Source organism: Rhinolophus sinicus, chromosome 5, assembly GCF_057876585.1.
Source record: "Rhinolophus sinicus isolate RSI-liver-muscle chromosome 5, RSI-T2T, whole genome shotgun sequence".
Classification (NCBI taxonomy): Eukaryota; Metazoa; Chordata; class Mammalia; order Chiroptera; family Rhinolophidae; genus Rhinolophus; species Rhinolophus sinicus.
Genome location: NC_142505.1, coordinates 51,409,477 through 51,431,215, shown reverse-complemented (window position 1 = coordinate 51,431,215; position 21,739 = coordinate 51,409,477). Strand labels below are relative to the sequence as shown.

Here is a 21,739-nt window from a genome sequence, read left to right as displayed (position 1 = left end):
TGCAAATGAAAGAGCTATTCCGTCGAGTACAACAAAGGAATTGTGGAGGACTCCCGGGGCAAGAATCTTACAGCTTTCTGCAAAGAGAAGAAGTTGGATCTCCGAATGATCTGAAAATGGCGAGCAGAGTACGATAACCTCAGTCAACAGGTGGACAAGGGAAATGCTAAGAAGCTCAAGTGCGGATCAGGTTGGCAACCATTATTTCCTGAGCTGGAAGACATCATCTGTGAGTGGATTGCTGACAGGAGAGCAAAGGCTCTGGTTGTGCTGATATTCAAGCATTTGCCCTTGCAATGGCACCACAGTTAGAAATATCCCCAGAAGAATTCAAAGCATCACAACACTGGCTGGATGGCTTCCTTCAGTGATATGAACTGTCTCTAAGATTGACAACACTGTCCAAGCTGGAAGATACTGAAGTTATTAAACATTCACTTGCATTCAAGTCCTTTGTTGATAGCATCGACTTTTCTAAATACCAACTCTCCTACATGATTGCTATGGATGAAATCGTAGTGTTTATGGGTCAAGGATCTCAAACGACAATTATCAGAGAGGTGCCTTGTCAATCTACATTCCCTCCACTGGTTACGAAAGTGCACTGAATTTTGGCAGTTCATCTGGGTGGAATGAAAGCCCCACCTCTAATCTTCACTAAGGGCAAAAAAGATAAGGTTGAACATGTTTCAGGTATTTATGTTCTTGAAACCGAAACAACCTGGTGCACACAAGCAGTTATAAGGAAGTGGGTTGATTTAATGCTACCACTTGTTTTGCGAGGTGGCCAAAGAGATCTATCTGCTAATCTGGGATTCAGCCAGCACTTCATGGCTAAAGACATGAAGAACTTCCTTGCAGAGAGAAGAATAGATGAAATAATGATTCCCGCAGGAATGACTGCCTGTCTCCAGACTCTTGATATTGCAATAAACAAGCCATTCAAGGACAATTTGCGCATGGAAATCAATGACTACATTGAAAATAGAATGGAGAGAAATCAGCATGGAAACTGTGAAGCCTAGCCTGCAAGAGGTCGTGACTTGAGTGAAGAATTCATGAGATAAAATCACTGACAGCTATGTTACTAATGCACTAGTTGTACGTGAAAAAATAAGACATCCCTGAAAATAAGCCCTAATGCATCTTTTGGAGCAAAAATTAATATAAGACCTGGTCTTATTTTTGGGGAAATATGGTATTGGAAGCTACCGCAAAAACAAAAACAAAAACAAGTCACCTTTTAGGTCATATAAAATACATCAGTAGTATGCCTGTTTATGACTTGCGCCCAAAATTTAACTTAGAGGTTAAAATATTATGATTTTTCATTGTATACTTGTTACATTTGTGTGCTTTTGTAATGAGCATACAGTGTTTCTATAAGCAGGGAAAAAAGAAGGAAAACATATTTATAATCCAAAGGGCCACTTGCCTTTTCTTGTTGATGCTACTTGGACAGGTGGGGACCATCCGGTTGCCTGGATTGTAGCCATGGCTATTGGAGGGTCGGCTCAGAGAAGAGGGAAGGGACCATATCCAAGAGGTCCCAGGGGCTTCTGACAGACAACAGGCAGGGGGAGACCCAGGTGTCTAGGTGTCTGCCATGGGCTGGGCATGCTCCTCTGTGTACTCTGTGCCCTCGTTCAGTCCATCATCCATTCTCTCATTCATTCATTCATTCATTCATTCATTCACCAGATGCATACTTAGCACCTACAAATGTTGAGCAGTGATCAGGCCCCAAGGATACAGCTGTGAACAAAATAGACAAAAATCCCCACTCTAAGGACATTTGAGTGGGGAAACCAACACGGAGCAATGAGTAAGTTACAGGATAGGTCTGGTGGTGATAAACACCATAGGAGATGGGCAGGGATGGGGGACAGCGAGTCTGGGCAGAGCTGTGGTTTCCAACAGGGTGGTCTGGGAGAGTCCTACTGAGAGGAGACTTGAAGGAGCGGGTTAACTCAGTTATACATGTCGCGCTTACTGTGTGTTAGGCATTATGCTAGGCACTGTGAGGGTCTCCTGGGAACATTTCAATTCTGTCATTTGCTTCCTTTTATAAACTTTCACAAAGAAATGAAACATAGTGTTTTGCATTGCGTGTGACAAAAATACAATACACACTTGCTTAAATTAAACAGCAACAAAAAAAGGACTCACGTAATTGGCAAATCCAGCTGTAACTGCCTTCAGGCATGGCTGGATCCAGGTGGCTAATCCATGTCACCAGGAATCCATCTCTCTAGGTCTCTCACTCTATTTTCCCTAGATTAGCTTTCTTCTCAGGTAGGCTCTCTGTACAAGATGCCCTGCACAATTCATACCCATCTTGGGAGCCTAGGGTTGGCCCTTCTTGAATCACAGGGTCTAAAAGCTGGGGAGGGAGCCTCTCCCAACAGAAGATCAGGGTGATGATGGCAGAAGCAGGAGGACTAAATGCTGGGCACTGAGAAGCACTGACATCCACCCTAGCAACACTTGCATCAAGAGAACAAGAAGGGGTGAAAAGAGCCTGTAAATGGGGAGGCCTTCAAAAGCCCCAATCTGCCTACATGACCTTGAGGCAACGATTAGTTTTCCAGCCTCTAAATGAGGGTGACAGACCAGCTGACTCTCTGAGGGTCCTCCCAAGTCTTGATCTGTTTGCGTTTTAGGCACATTATCTGAAAACAGACACTGTTTAATTAAGTTACTGGGTTTGAAACAATACAGGGTTATGATCCCGGTGAAGCACACAGGTACGTTTTATTCCCCAGTGACTAGCTCTTTTGGCAAATTGCTGAGGAAGCTGTGAGGGGACATGATACTTGCCTCCGCTTGAGCGATGCTGTTTCTTGGTGGCACCCACCTACAGCTTTGGCCATATGGTATGCAAGAAGCTTTGTACATTTTCGTGGTGATGGGAAATGAACTTCCTGCCATGAATTTCATGCTCCAAAGGCCGGAATGGCACATTAAGGAAGATTTACCATAGCTTCACCTCCCAGCGTGAACTTGTGAGCAAGCCGTAGTTTAAACAACACATGACTATTAACAGCTGTGGGGAAAACCAGCTGTGTGGATGTTGTCAGCATGTGTTTCCAAGAACCGATTAGCTCTTTCGGCCCAGAATGTTGTTTTAATGGTTATGTCTCATCTCCACAGTTAGACATACCAGTATATTTCCCCGAGAAGATAGGGAGGGAGGACAAGGATTGCTCCTTGGTGACTGTGCTGGTGTGACTTACCCTTTCTATTTGTCAGACGTCTGCAGGGCCAGCATTCGTGCTGCCTGGTGGGGGGCTTGGCGCTCAGTCATCTCTAAGCTACAAAGCCATTCATCCCTGTCCCATAGGAGGTATTGGCAGACGTGCAGTTTCACAAGCAGACAGCCACGGGCTATGGGACTCTTTGGCTGAGCAATGCAGTGGAGAGGTCAAGAGCCCTGGGGCCCAACTGATTTGGTTGGAAGCCAGTCAGCATTACTGCTTCCTGGCTGTGTGACGTGGCGTAAGTTACTTGCGCGCTCTATGCCTCAGTTTCCCTATCTGTAAATCTGAACAATAATAGCACCTATTCTGTGAGGATTAAATAAGAGAACATGTGTCAGGCTCTTGTCAGCCAGAATGGTGCCTCCTGGTGTGGTGGTGGTGGTGGTGTCGTCATTCCAGCGCAGCTGTGGACTGATGGGAGACCGAGTGGTATCTATTTGTAACCGCTAACACACCTGTTGTGCCTCTTACTGACAGGCCCCCTACACTTACATGGCAGACACTACTCTTAGCTCTTTTAAGTACATTAACTCAGGTCGATAATGTCATCATTCATGTTAAGTCAAGCGGGTACTAGTATTATCATTCTCATCTTACTGATGAGGAAACTAAGGCAAAGAGAGTTAAGGAACTTGCCCAAAGCCACACAGCTAGGGAGGGTGGGAGCAACAGGTAACTTGCTATTGCTGTGCGCTTACTGTGTGCTAGGCTTTATGCTAGGCACTGTGAGGGTTTCCTGGGAACATTTTAATTTTAGCATTAGGTTGGTGCAAAAGTAACTGCGGTTTAAAAGGTTAAAAAGAATCGCAAAAAACACAATTACTTTTGCACCAACCTAATATTATTTTCCCCATTTTGTAGATGAGGGAACTGAGGCAACTAGAAAGGGGTCAGAACATCAACTGAGTTCATGTCTTCATTAGCTGGGTGAGTTAAGACAGGGAAGCTGACCTCCCTGAGCCTCAGGTTTGCTGAGGGGTAACAGGTGACTGATGGCAAGCGCTGTACGCAGACCTGGCATGGAGCAGACCTTCTCTGGAGGGTGACTCTTATTAGTGAGGGGGCCTAGCTAATGGAGCTACTACTCCTGATAGCTGGGACAGGCTGGCTGAGAGCCCTTGGGGGACAGAGGTCTCTACCCCAGGTTGGGCCTTCTGTGGCACTAGGGCATAGCTTGGCTCCACCACACTTCCTGTGTCTGGCCTTGAAGGTGACATTTTTGCCACCAGGAAGGTGAAGACTGAACCTGTCCCAGCCTCATGGGGGCAGACTGTCTAATAGGTCAGGGTCTTTGTTTGCTTAACTGCAGAACAGAGTGAGTGTGGGATGAAAGCATGTGCTTGAAAGCACCAAATCCAGAAAACTCTGTATTTTCCCAATGTGGAATAAGCAAGTCTTCTTGCCACTGTTTTACTTACGGGACACGTAGAAATGTGCAAGGCACTTCCTCAGCAGCCAGTCCCTGACGGCGGCTGTTTCAGTCTCGTGTCCAGTTTCTGCCTCTGAAACAATACTGGGAGCCGTGCCCTGATTACTAAGCCTGTGTTCATGGTTATTTTGTCAAATTAATTATTATAAGGGTGAAGTTCTGGGTCATTTTAATGTCCTTGGAAAATGCTGCCAAATTGCTGCCAAATTACCCTGTGGAATCTTTATACCAATTTATACATTCACAGTTGTGAAGCAAAATGTCTGTTTCTCCACATTCTTACCTACATTGGGTATTGCCATGTAAAAACTGCCAATTTGAAAGGCAAACGTGCTATCTTATTTAAATTTCCATTTTGCTAGTTAGTAAGGAGGGTGAAGGGTGAACATTTTCCATTTGTTTATTGACTGTTTGGGTTTCTTCTTTTGTGAATTGTCTATGTCAGGGCAAAACATTTGAGCTTTTTTTTTTTTTTTTTTTTTTTAAACAAAAGTTATTTTCTGGTTACAAAATTAAAGAATGCATATTATAAAGGTTCAGACAGTGTAGGAATATGTGACATGGCAAGTGTAGTTTCCCTGGATCTATCCTACCCTGAGAAATCACCATCTTGGACGTTATTTTTTCAGAACTTTCTAGAAAATTTTGAACGCTACCATTGGGCCTTAAAGATTTCTGAAGGTCCATACATGGCTTTAGTATCTGAAAGTGGTGTTTTTGTTGAATAAAGATAGTAGGTTTATTCTGATAAGTCAGTCTTTTCAGAGAAGTCACGTGACCTCGTGGGAAAGGTACTGAATTTGGGGTCCCTGCTGCTTGTTGCCCTGTGCTAAGCTGGGTATGTGTGGCCTGTGCGAACTGTGGGCCTCGTCCAGCCCGCAAATCAGTGCCTCTGCCCTCTGCACTGCCCACAGGCGTGCTTTCTGTTTTGAGTGTCAGGCTGCTGAGCTGTCAGGCAGCAGCGGGAGGATGAAGGCTCCTGTTCTTCTGCTCGCACCCACACTGTTGCATTGGTGATAACAGTTAGTAATAGCCATCAATAATAACCAGCATTTACTCTGTAGGTCCTTTACCTACCTGTGTCCAATGACACCTCACAACCACTCTGTAAAGTGTAAAAATCTAATATTACCCTTGTCTTTCCTATTCTAAGATGTGCATTCCTGGGGGCCAAACCGTTTGCTTAGGGTCCCCAGCTAGCAAGTGCCAGAGCCAGAACTCAAGACTCAGCCCTGCCAGGTGCTGAGGCCGCTATAGGTGTTAACCACCCGCTCTGCAGTCCGCCCCTCTCCCTGTCGGCCTTTAGTCATATTAGTTTGGTCCAAAGGCATCCAGGGACCTGAGGGACCCCTCGTAGATCCCCAGTCTTGTAAAGACTTGAGCAAGTTGGCAGCAGGCAAAAGGATGAGTTTCTGCAGGGGCTGCTCCCTGATTCAGGGCTCCCAAGTGGGGAGAGCATCTTTGCCTGGGTGACAAGTGGTGGTTGCCATGACAGCAGCTATGGCAACGCTGATGCAAGTGCTGTTCCCACTGGAGCCCAGCCGGTGAGCTGGCAGAGGAAGTGCCCAAGAGAATGGGGTGGGGGCTTGCCCTACCTATGCTTCAGATGTACCATGTTTGATCAAAATATTTGATAAATAGAACGTAACTGATCAACACGGTTCATTTCTCTTTCCCCAGTTTGTAGCTCTTGTTGATTAGGTGGCCAGAAATATCCTGAGACACTTTGGCAGGTACTCGGGGGCTAAAAGCGGGCATCCTGGAATCAGGCTGCCCGGCCCTGACCTTTCGTAGCTGCCTGCGAGGCATTTCCAAGTCTAGCCTCTCAGTGCCTCAGCCTTCTCCTCTGTTACAGCCCTTAGTTCTCCGGGCCCTCACGAAAATTAAATGAATTAATACACATACAAAGCACGAATGGCATTATTGTTATTAAAACAGTAATAAGATTTCCCTCTCTTATTCAGAATTTTTTACTCTGAGTAGTTCCCTTACTCAGAATTACCCTCTCTGATTCAGGATTTTGGGGGTGGTTGGCTTTCTGTCATAGTGATGAAATAATCTCAGTTTGAATGGTGCCCTTGGCATTACCTTTCCTTTTTCCACATATGCTATGAGTCTGACGTGGTCCCACCCCCACCACCATATTTCACTGACAGTTTGGGAATAAACATGTTTTTATGTGTGGCCCCAGTCACTGCCAAAAACAGCATTTATGGAGCTTCTAATTACCTTGGAGACTGTGGTAGGTCCTGTATCAGAGAGTCAATAAACTGCTTTAAGCGATGCTGGCTAATTTAAGAATTTTTGGTGTTCTTAACTAAGTTAGAATCAACAGAACATTTGTTTGAGATGCCCATTTCTGAGGCCTCGGTTTTAGGGTTGCAGTTTTCATTTTGGAGGTGCCAGGCCACCTACATACTGATTTATTAGCTTTTGATCAATATATTATTGAATAAAGTGTGAAGACTTTCTTTTCTTCCCTGGACTGAAAGCCTTTATGGAGCCCCTGTTAGATAGGAACTATAAAAGTGTAGTGTCTGTAAATATAATTTTTAAGTTAGAGCTTTCCAGGATTTGGAAAACATGAATTGGTCTCTTTCCTATTTGTTTCTGATTTGTATGTAGTTTGATAGAACAATTCCAAAAAACTTTTCTTATATTTCTTAAGACAAAAATTGGAAAGAAAGTTCAGGGTGATTTTTAAAAAATGCCTTCTAAGCGTTATTTGATCCAAATCCCCTTTATAACATTAAGAAAACTCAGCCATTAAAATTCTTTGACTAAAATTATACTTTCATCAAAGTATAACATGCACACAGTAAAGGATACCAGTTAATCTGCATAGATTTTTATTTGCAGATGTAGAGAAACCAATAAATAAGACTAATCTCTGATTTTTTTTTATTGTTTTTAAATTCCAATTGCACTTCGTTTAAAGAGGAACCAATCCAGTAATACTGGCTCGGGACCTAGTATATAGTAAGCATTTTAATTTCCATCTCCTTACCTCTGTTTCGCTGCTTCTGCAATCGTTTTAACATCTGTTTCTCTGTTCATATTCTCTGGAGCCAGACTGCCTGGGTTTGAATCCTGGCTCTGCCATCTACTAGCTGTGTAATTTTGGGCAAGTCACTTAACCTCTCTGGGCTTCATTTTCCTCATCTGTAAAGTGGGACTAATAAAAGTACCTACTCATAAAATTATTTTGAGATTAAATTAGTTAATATTTATTAAGCCCTTAAAACAGTATCAGGCACATTTTTTTTTAAAAGTAAACCGTTAAAATCTTAATCTCCATGACAGAGAGACAGGATTCTCCCACGCCATCAGTCAAAGGTTAGAGGTGATGAGTTGGGATGACTTTGACCTGATCCCATATCTGTGGAGTTGAGGGACTTTCATCAGTGCATTTTCTAGTTTCAGACAAGGGGAGGGAGGAGCTCTCAGTGTTGGCTCATGGGAAGGTAGGGTATGTATGTACAAAGAGTCGTGGTTAGAAAAACACACGAGAAAGAACAGGCTCTCCCCAGGCAAAACTTTAGAAAAACAACAATTTGCTCCTCCTTGATTAAAGGGTAGCAAACTAATGATCCTTTCCGGAGGGACGAGGGACGTGAGGCCGCTGTCTGCCAGGCTGTGACCTGGAGGTGTAGGATGTGGATTTCCTTAGGATGTAATGAAGCCTTTCCCATTGAAAATGTGCCATAATTCAGATGGATGCAGCTGGGGAGAGGGAGGATGAGCCTCTTGCTTTTAAAAGCAACCCCTAAACACTTTAGAAACATCATTTGTAGGTCAGCACTTTGAGAATATGAAAAAATAATTTTCTTAAATTGGATTTCCAAAAGACCTCTGGTACAAAACATCCTTTGAAAATATTTTCTAATTTCTGCTAATTAGGCCAGCTTACAATTAGCTTGACTGTTTGAAGTTTGGTGCTGCCAACGAAAAGTCATCCATTCACTGATGATGGAAATCAGAATGCCAGTGGGGAGTAACTGGGAAACACATTATTTTCATGCTGAATAAATGCCAAATAGTATTAATTCTAATTTCTTTAGTTAAAGGAGGGGAATGAAACATTCCATCCTGGGTAATTTGTGTATGAGTTTCCTCAGTGTCTTCCATACCATCCTGTTACGGATGGGAAGTTCCCGTTGTCCTGTACTATTTGATATGTCAAAAAAGTTCAAAAAGGTCTTAAGAACGTTTACTGAACACCTGCCATGTGCCAGGTACCCAGAGAGTGGGAACAAAGCATTAGAAAAACAGATGAAATGTCTGCCCTCAGGTTGCTCACATTTTAATGACTTCAGTGGACTGGCCAATACCTAAGATCCCTGTCAACTTAAATTTCTTTACAATGCTTCTAGGTACCTCTCAGCTCTTGTCCTCCAACTCCACTTATTTCTTCTTGTCAAGTCACCAGGGATGTCTGGTTTGCCAAGTGGGCATTTCTCCATCTCCTGCTTAGTGAAATAGTTGAGCACTCCTCCTTGAAACGCTCTGGTTGCTGGCCTCTGGGGATGCCCCCCTCTCGGTTCTCCTCTCACTTTGGCGGGACTCCTCTTCTGTGTAAAGGCTGATGACTATTGAATACAGTCTCTGGTTTCTTCTATCCAACAGCCAACTCCACGTCTCCAGTTTGAAGTCCATACCAATTCAAATGTGACATTTCCAGCGTGCTGTGTCTGCTCTTGATTTTTGTCCCCAAATCGGCTCCTCCCATAGGTTTGCTCCATCTTCCCACTTGTTCAGGCTAAAAGTCCTAGAGGATCCTTTCCTTTTACTTCACCCTCCACATCCAATTCACTGGCAAATCCTGTTACCCCACCTTAAAATATGTGCGTAATTCCACCACTGCTCAGCATCCCAACTGCCACCACCTTGGTCCAATTCCCCGCTGTCCCTTACCTGGGCCACTAAGGAGCCTCCTCACCTCCTCCCTGGGCCTTGTTTTGTCCCCACAGCTATTCTCCCCACACGGCATTGAGAACAGTCCTTTTAAAACTTAGATCATGTTTCTCCTCTGCTCAGAATCCTCCCCAGGCTTCCCATCTCACTCATACTAAAATCCAAAGATCTTGCAGTACTCTGTAAGAGCCTGGCCATCTGGTTCCTCTTCCCTCTGTGACTTTCTCTGACCTTCACGCACTCACTCACCCCTCTCCAGCAGTACCGGACTTGCTACCCTCAGACGTGCCCCAGGAACTTTGCATGTGCTCTCCTGTCCGCCTAAGACCTTCTCCCCGCTCTTGCAGATCTCTGTTCAATCTTCACTTTCTTGGAGAATCCTATCCTGAGCACTCCATGTAAAATATGAGCTACTCCCATTATCTCTGTTCCCTTATCTGCTTTGTTTTTTTCCATAGAATCGATCACCTCCTAATGTAAGCTTTGAGAAAAAAGGAACTATGTTTTACTCTCTGCGGTATCACTTATGCTGACAACAGTCCCTGGCACTTAGGAGACACTCAGCAGATAGTGAACGCTAACGTTTATGAAGCACTCAGTGTGAGCTGGGTAGTAGGCGAAGCAGTTTACAGGAAGTTGTTTTTATTTACTCCTCATAGCAACCCTGTGAAGTCAAAGGCTTGTCATGTCTCTTTTCAAGTTGGAAACTCAGGTGTGGGGAAGTTCTGAAAATTGCATGAGGTCACTTGGTGGACTTGGGCGTGAGCCCAGGTCTTGGAACCCATGCTCTGACCATTTTGTGTGACTGCTGTCTCTCTTTCGTGGCTTTACTTTGTTCTAGAAAGGTTTATGGTGGCTGCCTAACACATGGGAATGTGAACGAGCACCCTGTGGCCCATCCATGGACTTGAAATATGGAAATGGACAGGAGTATTTGTCATGATGGGATGGTGTCTCTCAGGGTGTTTGGGGTTGTAACTTGATGGGGGAAGTTCTGGCATTTTATAGGCACTTTCTCCTGGATGAGGAGATAGTAACGGAACCACAACAGGGATAGTAAGGCAAAAATCTCATATAATCCAAAGCTGTCTTAAAAACCCTTGGGGAGGTGCCTTTGTTAAGGCCTGACCTGCCCTCCTCCAGGGCTCTGCACTTGGATGGTTCCAGACCAAGAATTTGAGGACTTTTTGTTCAGAAAGTGCCTATCTAGGGTTCTGCTCAGCCTGACAGAGGCCTGAGAGAAGGCTGAGATGGGTGCAGATGCAAAGCCCCGTGTCAGGCTTGCCTTAGGGTCCATGCTCAGTGCTCAGAAGCCCCCATGAGATGGCCTCAACTATGGAATTTGTTCTCTCTCTCTCTCTCTCTCTCTCTCTCTCTCTCTCTCTCTCTCTCTCTGTCTCTCTCTCTGTCTCTCTCTCTCTCTTTCTCTCCATCTATCTATCGCATGTGATTTTATTCATGTTTTGTCAATGTGTGTATATGACTGTTCGGTGATACTGTTGAGCACAGACTTATCAAGGGCAAGCCCAGTGCTTTCAGTCTCCAGCTGTTTATTAAACTCACACTAACTGCGGGGGGTGCAGAGACAGCAGAGAATCCAAACCACCTAGTCCCTGGCCTTCCAGAGCTCACCACCTGGAAGGGGCCAGCTCTTAAAGTGCACCTCTTATGGGCTAGGGACTAAGAGCTTTACACACATCAACTCATTTAATCCTCATAATGGTCCTATGAGGGAGTCTTGTTATTGTTCCATTTTACAGATGGGGAGAAGTAGGGAACAGAGAAGTTAAGTCACTTTCCCAGTGTTACACAGCTAGCGAATGGCAGAACTGGCTTCAGTTTTCTGTGCTCGCAATCACTGTGTCGGATTGCCCCTTATGGCACCACTCAAGCATCACTGCAATTTACCATTGGAACTTCTTCTGGAAGACTGCACCCATGAAGAGTTATTCTAAAGATAAAAGCTTTGCAGGAAGCTCAAGTACAAAAGGGAATTGCAGCAAATGGCTTCTGAGACGGGAGCAGAAGATGGAAAGGCTGTTGCCGCAGAATCTCTGAGTGCAGAAGCCTGGGCTGAGTGGAGAGTGGGAGGGAGTGCAGAAAGCCAGAGAGTGTGGGAATTTTTATCATTGTTGAATGATTCACATAAATATGTGTTTCAGAAACGGGGACTGATTTCTCATAAGTGCTGATAAACCTTCACGTCTAAACCATTTTCATCAATTTCTGGCCTGCACAGAATGCTCTTCTGGCTTTCATCTATAGAATTCCCTCTCCTGGAGTACTTAATAGCATTTTATTTTGCATTATTACTTCATGAGGATTTTTATTAAATATAAAATATATATCTTTTAGCTTGTTTGAAAATATCTGTATTTCACCCTCACTTTAAAAAAATTATGGTAAAATATTCATAACATAATATTTACCATGTTAACCCTTTCAAAGTATATAATAGTTCAGTGGCATTACGTGCATTCACAATGCTGTGCATCCATCACCACCATCTAATTCCAGAACTTTTTCATACCCCGAAAGGAAACCATGTACACATTATTCAGTCACCCCTTATTCCCTCTCTCCCCACAGCCCCTAGCCCTTACTAGTCTGCTTCCTATCTCTGGATTTGCCAATATTTTATATAAATGGAATCATACAATATGTGGCTTTTTGTGTCTGGCAGATTTCACTTTTCATAATATTTTTAAGGTTCCATGTTGTAGCATGTATCAGTACTTCATTTTTTTTTTTTTATGATTGAATGATATTCCATTGTATGCATATAGCACATTTTGATTTTCCATTCATCAGTTGACAGAATTTAATGTATACCTTTTTAATATGGTTGCTAGAGAACTAGCTGTGTGCTAGACACTTTGCTACATGCTATAGCCTGAATATATAAAGAGCCTTTACCTATCAATAAAAAAGAACAGCATTTTATGTAAATGAGTAAATGACCTGAACAAACGTTTCACAAAAGGGGAACTACACATATAATAATTTCATTTGTTTTAAGAATCATTTAAATCTCTCCTTTTTATTAATTGTAGAATTTGTCTGAATAGAGTGGTTCTATTAATATATAGGAACAGATCGCAGGCATTTGTTTGGGATATTCTCCATTTGGGGAAGAATTTCATTTGTTTCTCTGTTCAAGTAGGTCATTTGTACGCTTGTGACCTGAAGATAATTTTCCTTGGTTTTCCCAGATACTAGTTCTCTAAAGCCTTTGGGAAACATTTTGCTGTTTTGAATGTTTCTGAATTCAGATGAGTACTAAAATCATTCTGGAAAAATGTTTTTAAAAATTAAAAGCGTCTCACTTTTCATATGGGTCTCAATTTATACATTTTGGTTCATCACTAACAGCTGAGATATAGAGCAGTGTATTTTCAAAGTCTGAGGCTCTTTGAAACTGCATGTGATACTTTTCTATAATTGTGCTGTCCAGTATATAGCCATATGTCACGTGTCACTATTGAGCACCTGAGACATGGCCGGTGCCAGTTAAGATGTGCTGTAAGGGGAACATACTGATTGGATTTTGAAGACTTACTATGAAAAAATGTAAAATATCTTTAATGTTTTTTCTGTTGATTACATGTTGATCTGATAATATCTGGATATACTCCGTTAAATAAACTATATTATTAAAATTAAAACCACCTGTTTCTTTCTGCCATTGTGGTGTGGCTAGTAGAAAATTCAAAATTATATATGTGACTCACATGATATTTCTCTTGGACAGTGCTGTTCAAGAAAAGAGCCGGCGGAGGGGTGGAGAATGGGAGGGAGAAGCCTGAACAGACACATAGGACCTCCACGCCTTCAGAATCTTGAAAGTGCCCCATGAGAGAGGCTGCAGTGGGTCTGGATGTCTGTAGTTGCCTCCCAGTTGCTCTGGACCCCCTCAGCCATTGTCTCATCTCTCTCGCCAGAGGGATCTTTCTAAAGGCAAATCTCGTCATGTCACTCCCCATTTGTAAGTCCTCAGTGGAGCTCCATCACCCGTGGCCAAACTCCCAGCCTGGTCTTTAAGGCTCTGCCCTGGCCGGCCCTGGACACTTGTTGAGCCTCATCTCATGCCTCTCTACCTCCTTCCCCACTTGCTAAGTGAGGCCTCTTATAAACATCGCAATTTTCATTACATGCACAATGTGTCTCCATAGTAAAGATCTTAAAATACATAATGTAAAAGATAATGTTTGTAGTTATGCTGCCCACCTCCCACTCCAGCTACATAATCAATCACTGTCAACAGCTGGGCATTTGCCCTTCCAACGCCCTCACTTGGGAGCTTACATATCGCTGATTCTGTACGTGTGTGTGTGTGAATGTGCACGTATGTGTGTATAAACGTAAACAGGTTTACACCTTATCCTGCCTCTTATTTCACATACCATGTTTTAAGGTTTTGGCTGGTGAGGACATAAATATACCTCAATATTTTTTTTTAAAGATTTTATTGGGGAAGGGGAACAGGACTTTATTGGGGAACAGTGTGTACTTCCAGGACTTTTTTTTTTTTTCCAAGTCAAGTTGTTGTCCTTTCAGTCTTAGTTGTGGAGGGCACAGCTCAGCTCCAGGTCCAGTTGCCGTTGCTAGTTGCAGGGGGCACAGCCCACCATCCCTTGTGGGACTCCAGGAATTGAACTGGCAACCTTGTGGCTGAGAGCCCACTGGCCCATGTGGGAATTGAACCGGCAGCCTTCGGAGTTAGGAGCATGGAGCTCTAACCGCCTGAGCCACCGGGCCGGCCCCTATACCTCAATATTTTTAATGGTACTTTAGTATTTTATTGTATGGCTGTGCCATAATTTATTCATTTGCTTATTATTGTTTTAAATTATAAAATACTTTACCCACATAGCAAAATATAGACTATTTGAACATCCATCTCTGTGTCCACTGTATAGATTTAATAAACATCAATATTTTGCCCTATTGGCTTCAGAATTTGTATGTGAATAAATGAAACATTACAGGTAGAAATGAGGCCTTACATGTGCCCATCCAGTCCCTTTCCCCTCTAAATCCCCAGAGGGAACCAGTCTTCTGCAGTTGATATAGCCTTTTCACCTGTAATCTTACATTTTTATTACATCTATATGTGCCTATAAGCAGTAGAGTGCTATTTTGTGTGTTTCTAAATATGATGTCATGTCATATATCATATGTCATATATATATCATATCATGCATATCTCCTGCAACTGGATTTTCATTCTTTTTTTTCTTTCTTTGTTGGTATTTTTCATTAATATACCAGTGGTGCCAAAAAAAATGTATACAAGTGGACACTTTGGTCAACGTTGCTCAAGCAGTAGTTCACCATAATCAGAAGTGTCTGGACGCTGATGGTAACCACTTTGAGCACCTCTTGCAATTGCAGAAGTCAAACGTGACTTGTATTCATCTTTTGTTGTTGGTATATTGAGTATTACAATTTTAATACAGCTTTCCTTTCTTAAAATGTGTGTACATTATTTTGGCACCCTCTGTATAATTCTACATGGTCTTACATTGTGAAGAATGAACATAACTTTATTTAATGTAATTTCTTATTGCAGACAAGTTGTCATACTTTTAGTTTTTCAAATGTACCATCTCTAGTTCTTAACTCTGAACTCTTTCTATTCTATGGAACAGTTCGTACACGATTGGAATGACTATTTCTTGAAAGTTTTATTGACTTCATCAGTAAACCTGTCTAGGCCTGGTGTTTTTCATTTATTTCTTTACTAGTTATTGAGCATTTCAACTTTCTATTCCTCCTTGAGACAGTTTTGGTAAGTTATATATTTTTTAGGAATTCATGTATTTTAAGTTTTCAAATTTAATGGTGTAAAGTCGTTGACAACATTCTTTTGTCACTTTAATTGACGTTATATCTGTAGTTATGTGTCCCTAGCCATACAAGTATTTATTAGTGTTCTCCCCACCCCTTTTTTCTAACTTGATCAGTTTTGCCAGTTTTGTCTATTTTGTTAATCTTTTCAAAGATCTGCATTTTACCTCCTGCATTTTTAACATGTTTTCCTGTGGCCTGGCCTACTGTTCCCTTTCTCATCACCTGTTTGAGTCTTTTGTCTCTGCTAAGTCATAGGGAGGCCTCATTTCCTCTTAGAGTCCTTTCTGGCTCCCCAAACCTTGACTGAACTCCTTTGACACTCCCCACTGCCACTCTTTCTCTCCCCCAGCCCCCAGACTTACTATGCTGTAATCTAGCTCTCTCTAATTTTTTTTTTTTTTTAATCTGGTTGTCCTTCTGTAAGTTCTGTGAAAGCATGTTCACTGCTGTATGTCTAATGTCTGTCACTGTGCCTGGCATAGCAGGCACTCATAAGTACTGGTGAATAAAGTCATGTGGGAACCCCCATGAGTAGAGAGTACAGATCAATTCTCCAAGGGGTGAGGGCTCTCTTTTAGGGTGCATTTTCAACAGGACTGCTGCAAAGAGGATTTAACTAGTGCCAAGTGATTGTACCAGCTGACTATTTCTGGGGTTCTGTGATTCTTTTCCCCCTATAATTTACAGGAAGTAAGGAGTTGGAGTCCCAGTGAAGGCATTAGTAGAATGAAGCCAAGGGTGGTTCGATGAGCTACAGAAACATGTTACTGGGTGGGGCCTCTGTGCTTTTGTTTAAGAGAGAAGTCCAAGTGTGAGCTTTCCATTCTGCAAATTACCTCTTTACAGCGAGAAGCTCAAAGAATGGGGTCTTCAGCTGGCTAAATACCTGCCAGTCTATCCTCACTTTTGTACCAAAACCAGAACTAAAATGATGTTTAAATGAGAGAAACCACTACCATTGTAAGTGGTCCAACCAAAAAAAATATCTGACACAGGTCGTACCGTGTTTAGCACTAATTTCTAAGGTGTAACTGTTTGGTTTTTCCTAGTAATGCTACAGTTGTCTTCTTGGATAGAGAGGTAAAACAAAAGAGAAGGAACGTTTTGTTAGTAAGATGCTCTGGGTCGAGAATTAAGACATTATAATATTTGGAACATATGCAACATGCTGGAAAAGGTGGTTATCTTTGGGGAGGGAAAAAGGGGGGCAGGAAATTAGAGTGGGAAGAAAGGGTGTCTTTTCATGCTTACACTGTATTCTTATTTGTGGTCATGTTGTCACTTAACCAATATTCATAGCACATTGAAACTTTTGTTTTATTTTACTTGTACTTTATCCAATCTGTAAGAATTAGTGTAAATTTCATTGTCTCTCCAACATGAGCCTTGCCAACGATAATGATAAGTAACATTCCCCCTTATTGGGTTAAAGGAATCTTAATAATAATAATAATAATAATAATACAGCCAATTTGAGCACCTATTAAGTGCCAGACTCTCTGCTAAGCAGTTTATACAGTATATTAATTTAATGCTTCAATTTTGTGAAAAGATATTGTTACCCCCACTTTACAGATGAGAAAATGGAGGGTCAGAGGGAGTTGAGAGTCGGCAGCCTGGTTGACGTCCCTCAGCAAGAAAGGGAGGAGCCATTCTTGGAGCCCAGATGGTTTCTACCCTGAACAGCAGCCTCTTGGCCTCACACAGTGCAGGGGCTGCAGAAGCAATCCAGTGTCCGCTTCCAAAACCCCACTCTTAGGGGCTGTTCTGGAAACGGGCCTTAGTCCTTTTCTCAAGGCAGTGGGAAAGAGTCACGTTTGTTTTCACGTGGTGGGAAAATACATTCTGTTGCCAATCCTCAGGCCTGTTGCTACTGAGCTTATGTTCTTTGATTCCAGCCATACACATACCCGACTTTGAGATGGTTCCCTAAATGCACCTTGAATCTTGACTTTTCGCTCCTACTGTGGGCATGTCTCCATTTCTACTGTAAGCCGTCTGAGGGTGGGGAGTTTATAACTTTTCTTTGCAACCTTTCCTAGGGATATAACCTCCTTCCTGGTAAGTGTCTCCCCTGTTGCACGCCTGTCCCTGCCTTCTGATCAGCCCCTCCCTGGGCAGCAGGGTCCCCTGACATTTGTGGGTAGGCCGTGCTTCCTAAGCACGCGTGTTGCACCGTGCACAGGCCTTGCTCATGTTAGGTGCCCGAGGACTGGACACACTATAGGTAACTCATCCTGGCCCTGTGAGGAGACCCCACTGCATGTCTTGGTGTCCGGGAGACCTGTAGACCCAAGCGTCGTTTTCTCACTGGGACTTTTGCTGACAGTGCAAATAAGTTGCTTCTAAAACAGAAGGATGATACCCAGGACTATTGCCCTCCTGTGGCGAGGACCTAGCCTTGACAGGCTTCTGAGATAGTGTACTTTATGCTGCTGTTGTCCCTCAGGCCCTTCATGCAGACGCCTTCTCAGGAGAGTGGGTTTTATTCCCTGGAGCCGTCCTTTACAGCCACCTGGGTGGTAGCGTTTGGCTGGGGAGAAGCAGGAAACTATCAGGAGACGCTTATGATGCCGGATTAGATTGTTTAAAGGGACTCCAGCTAATATGAATGATCTGGGAGCCTGGTAGTGGAATGCAAGGGTGGGGGTGGCTAACAGCTAGGGACAGCCTTTCTCTCTGTAAGTTTCCTGGCAGTTTCCCCACCACCAAAGGGGTGTGTCCAAGTTGCCCGAGAGTGCCCTGGATTGACAGACTTGCTCTGATGCTTTCTTTGCCCAAACAGGCCTCGTAGTAGGAGGCCCTGCTAAACTGATGCCCTCGCACAAGGAACCCCCCAGCTGCATTCTTCTAAAAGCACACTCTGCCCTCTTTGGTGGGGCTTCTCTCTATTTTAGAGGGGCTACACACTCTGAATCTGCAGTCAGACACATCTGGGTATGATTTCCAACTTGGCACCTACCCACTGTGTGACTTAACGGCATGTGGTTTAACCTCTCTGAGCCTCAGTTTATCTCATCTATAAAATGGGGTAATGATAATATCTGCATTATACCATAATATTATATGAAAATATGATATAAAGTTTTAATATATTATTTTTAAAGTATTTAATGCCATTATAATGAGTTATGTATAAAATATTATAATATATAACACTATTATAATACTACCTATACATCATATATTAACATTATAATATAACCTAATATAATAGCCTATCTTAGTGTTATTATGAGACTTTGATTATGTAGGCAAAGTGCTTAGCTTAGTCGCTGACATATCAAATAACTTAATCACTATTAATTATTGTGATCGTCATTTTCTGTGAACTGAACCTTTATTCAGAATGTTCTGGTATATGTTGTTGCTTTGGAAACAGTGAAGCTCATCACATAGTTAGGAAAGCAAAGCCCAATTATAACCCAGGAGGGGAGATAATTTTTTTTTTTTTTTTTTTTTATTATTAAGGGAGAAATGTCTTTTCGGAAGAACTTAGACCAGCATGTTACTTAATAGAGAAGGATATTAAATCTAAGTAACCACCCACGTGTTCTCTGTTTGTCTTGAGATGTGATTGGCTGGGGGTTTTATTGTTGTATGTGTGGGTGAGGAGGGTGAGGCAGAGAAAGGGGCTGGATAGAAAGACATGTAAGTGAGGGCTCCCATCTGTTTTGGTGAGTTGTCCCAGCTCTTCTGTGTCAATCCTGCGCCCCTGTTTGAAGTCTGTTCTTGGAGCCAGGATTTGGGGTGGGGGGTAGGTGGCACCGTGCTGACATCTGTTGAGAATTTATCAGTGACAGAACTGGAGTTAGAGCCCTCATTTCCTCTTGACTCTAAGTGCTGGGCATTATTTTTCCTGTTCTACACATAAGAATATGAAAACTCAAGTGATTAAGCCTCATGCTCAGTGTCACACAGCTAAGAAAACACCATGAAATTTGAGATCAGATTTCCTCTATGTGATGATAGCCAAGTCATTTAATATCCTTAGGCCTCTGTTTTCTTATCAAATGGGTGCAATAATGAACCCTAGCTCACAGTGTGAATCAATGAGATGGACTACGTGAAGTATTAGCATCTCTGTTTTAAGTACTCAATACCTGTTAGCTTCTGCCATTATGAAAATTACCTTGGATTGTGTTTAGCTCTTTTGTATGGTGGAGCCAATCAAAGTTTTTACTCAGGCCTGAGACACTGCAAGGCCTGCACAGTGGTCAAGACAAGTGTTCTGCCTTGCATCGCTGCTGATTATGGCAGAGAGGTCAAAGGAACACTGTGACTGTCGTGTAAAAAAACTAACAACCCCCTTTTGACACATCAGTGACTAAAACCTCAAGGAAAGTCCAAGGTGGACCTTTTCCAGGGATGCTTTTCAGGGAGGTGGTACTTCAAGCAAACATGAAATTTGAATATCCAGATTGACAGATGCTACATTTTGGGGAGGAATAATTTACCGACGTTGTAAAAGGTATCCCTACAAAGTATGTTGGCAGCTACAAGATTGGACTGACTTTACAAGACAGTAAACTGTCCAGCCACATTGCCACGTCTTTCCTTCCCTGTACTGGTTGGTTGCCTGCCCCGTGTACTGACTTGACTTGAAGTTGCCTCCATCATGTTATGAGGAGATTGATTCATGTGAAGCAATTCATAGGTGAGGAAACCAGTTTTGACTTGTTAGGCAGTGGCTACATGTCCTGTTGATTGTCCCTTTAAAAGTCTGGAGCTCAAGTGTGCCCAGTGTGGAGGTGCTGGGGCTCCCCAGCGTGTGTGCAACAGGGGAGAGTTCCAGGCTGAGCCGAAGCTATAAACATCACCTGATGGTACCCATTTGGGAATTGCTTGTGTGTGAGAAATAAAGATCAAGATTGGGAGTTTGGTCTGGCTTGTTGATTGTATCCAGGTTGAATTTTTGATTTTCTTTTAAGGGTGAGGGGTTGACTATTTTAAGGGACTCTGGCGTTGTCCTCCTGGGGAGCGGGGAGGGAGTTTGGAGTGAATTTGGCTGCTCAAGATTGAAGAGCTGTAGAAAACTCCAGCTGCCTTCTATGCCTGGGCCATTTCTCCAAGCATCTCTGTTTTTGATAAAGCTGCATCTGAAGTCGATGATTTCCTCTAAATACCTAACCAATGAATAACGAACATATTGCCCTTTTTTTCTCCTCTTCTAGGCCTAAACGGCAGCGGCAGAACAACTTTTCCATGTTTCCTTCTCCGAAAGCCTGGAATTTCAGAGGGGTAAGTGTTTTCTCTGCATATGTCGTATTCTGGATGCTCCAGAGAGGGTACAGTCGGGATTGCTTTATTAATAAAAGTCTCCACCAAGAAAGCTCTGTGCTTCACCACTTGGGGAAGTCATATTTATATCAGCGGGTGTGGTTTAATTAAAAAATATTAGTGGCCCAATAAGTGTCTGCTGATGTTCGCTTGCCGTGTAGGTCTTGGGCTACTGGAAGCATCTTGCGAAGAAGTCCAGAGGTGTCAAGGTTGTTGAGGTGGGCATGTGGCCATTTTCTTGGGAACATGGAGGGAACCAGTGCACAAGGAAGGAAAAAATAATTCAGAAATACATAGTCTGTTAATACCTAGATTTATGACTTTATGGGGAGCTTTGTTTCCCAGAACGAGAAATCTGTAAGCTTTAAACAGATTTTTAAAGGGAACCGTAAAATTCTCCAATTACAAAGTCATAGATATTTAGAGGTGCAGAAAGGGTCAGATCTAACCTCCTTCTGATGCAAAATTTTCTTCCTTAACTTAATAACGGTAATAATAATAATAGTCAAAGTGTATGGAGGTCCTACTGTGTGCTAAAATGAATAATAGCTCTGACCTCAGGGACAAGACCCTTGCATGTGTAAAGAATGCTCTGAGCTCTGTTTCACCAAGACTTTGCACGTGCTGTTCCTTCTGCCCAGAACACTGTCCCCCACTGCCTAACACCGCACTCCTATGCACACTGCTGCTGGCCCACCCACCTCATCCATTGGGTCTAAATCTTGACATCACCTCCTGTGGGAAGCCGTAGTGAGCATCCCCCTGAGTCTGAGCTAGAGCTCCCTCCTATGGACTCCTGCACTTTCTTTTCGTTGTTAAAATAAGATTGTTAGTTAGCACTTACTGAAATTTAAGATTGGAAGCTCCAAGCATCAGGTGTGTAGAGACCTTGTCACTCTCTCTTGTTCACTGCTACATCCCTGAGCCTAGCACAGAGCCTGGCACATACATGCTTAATTAATTTGTTGAATGAATGAATGAATGAATCTCTCACATCCATCAG

General features: G+C 42.9%; 1 protein-coding gene across 1 annotated transcript in view; it reads left to right on the top strand.

Moving 5' to 3' along the window:
• ARHGEF3 (Rho guanine nucleotide exchange factor 3) overlaps window positions 1-21,739 on the top strand; it is a 295,758-nt gene that overhangs the window by 90,592 nt on the left and 183,427 nt on the right. The window contains exon 3 of the mRNA XM_019724204.3: window positions 20,631-20,697. Within this exon, the coding sequence (XP_019579763.2) occupies window positions 20,631-20,697 (67 nt within the window). The remainder of the gene's footprint in view (window positions 1-20,630; window positions 20,698-21,739) is intronic.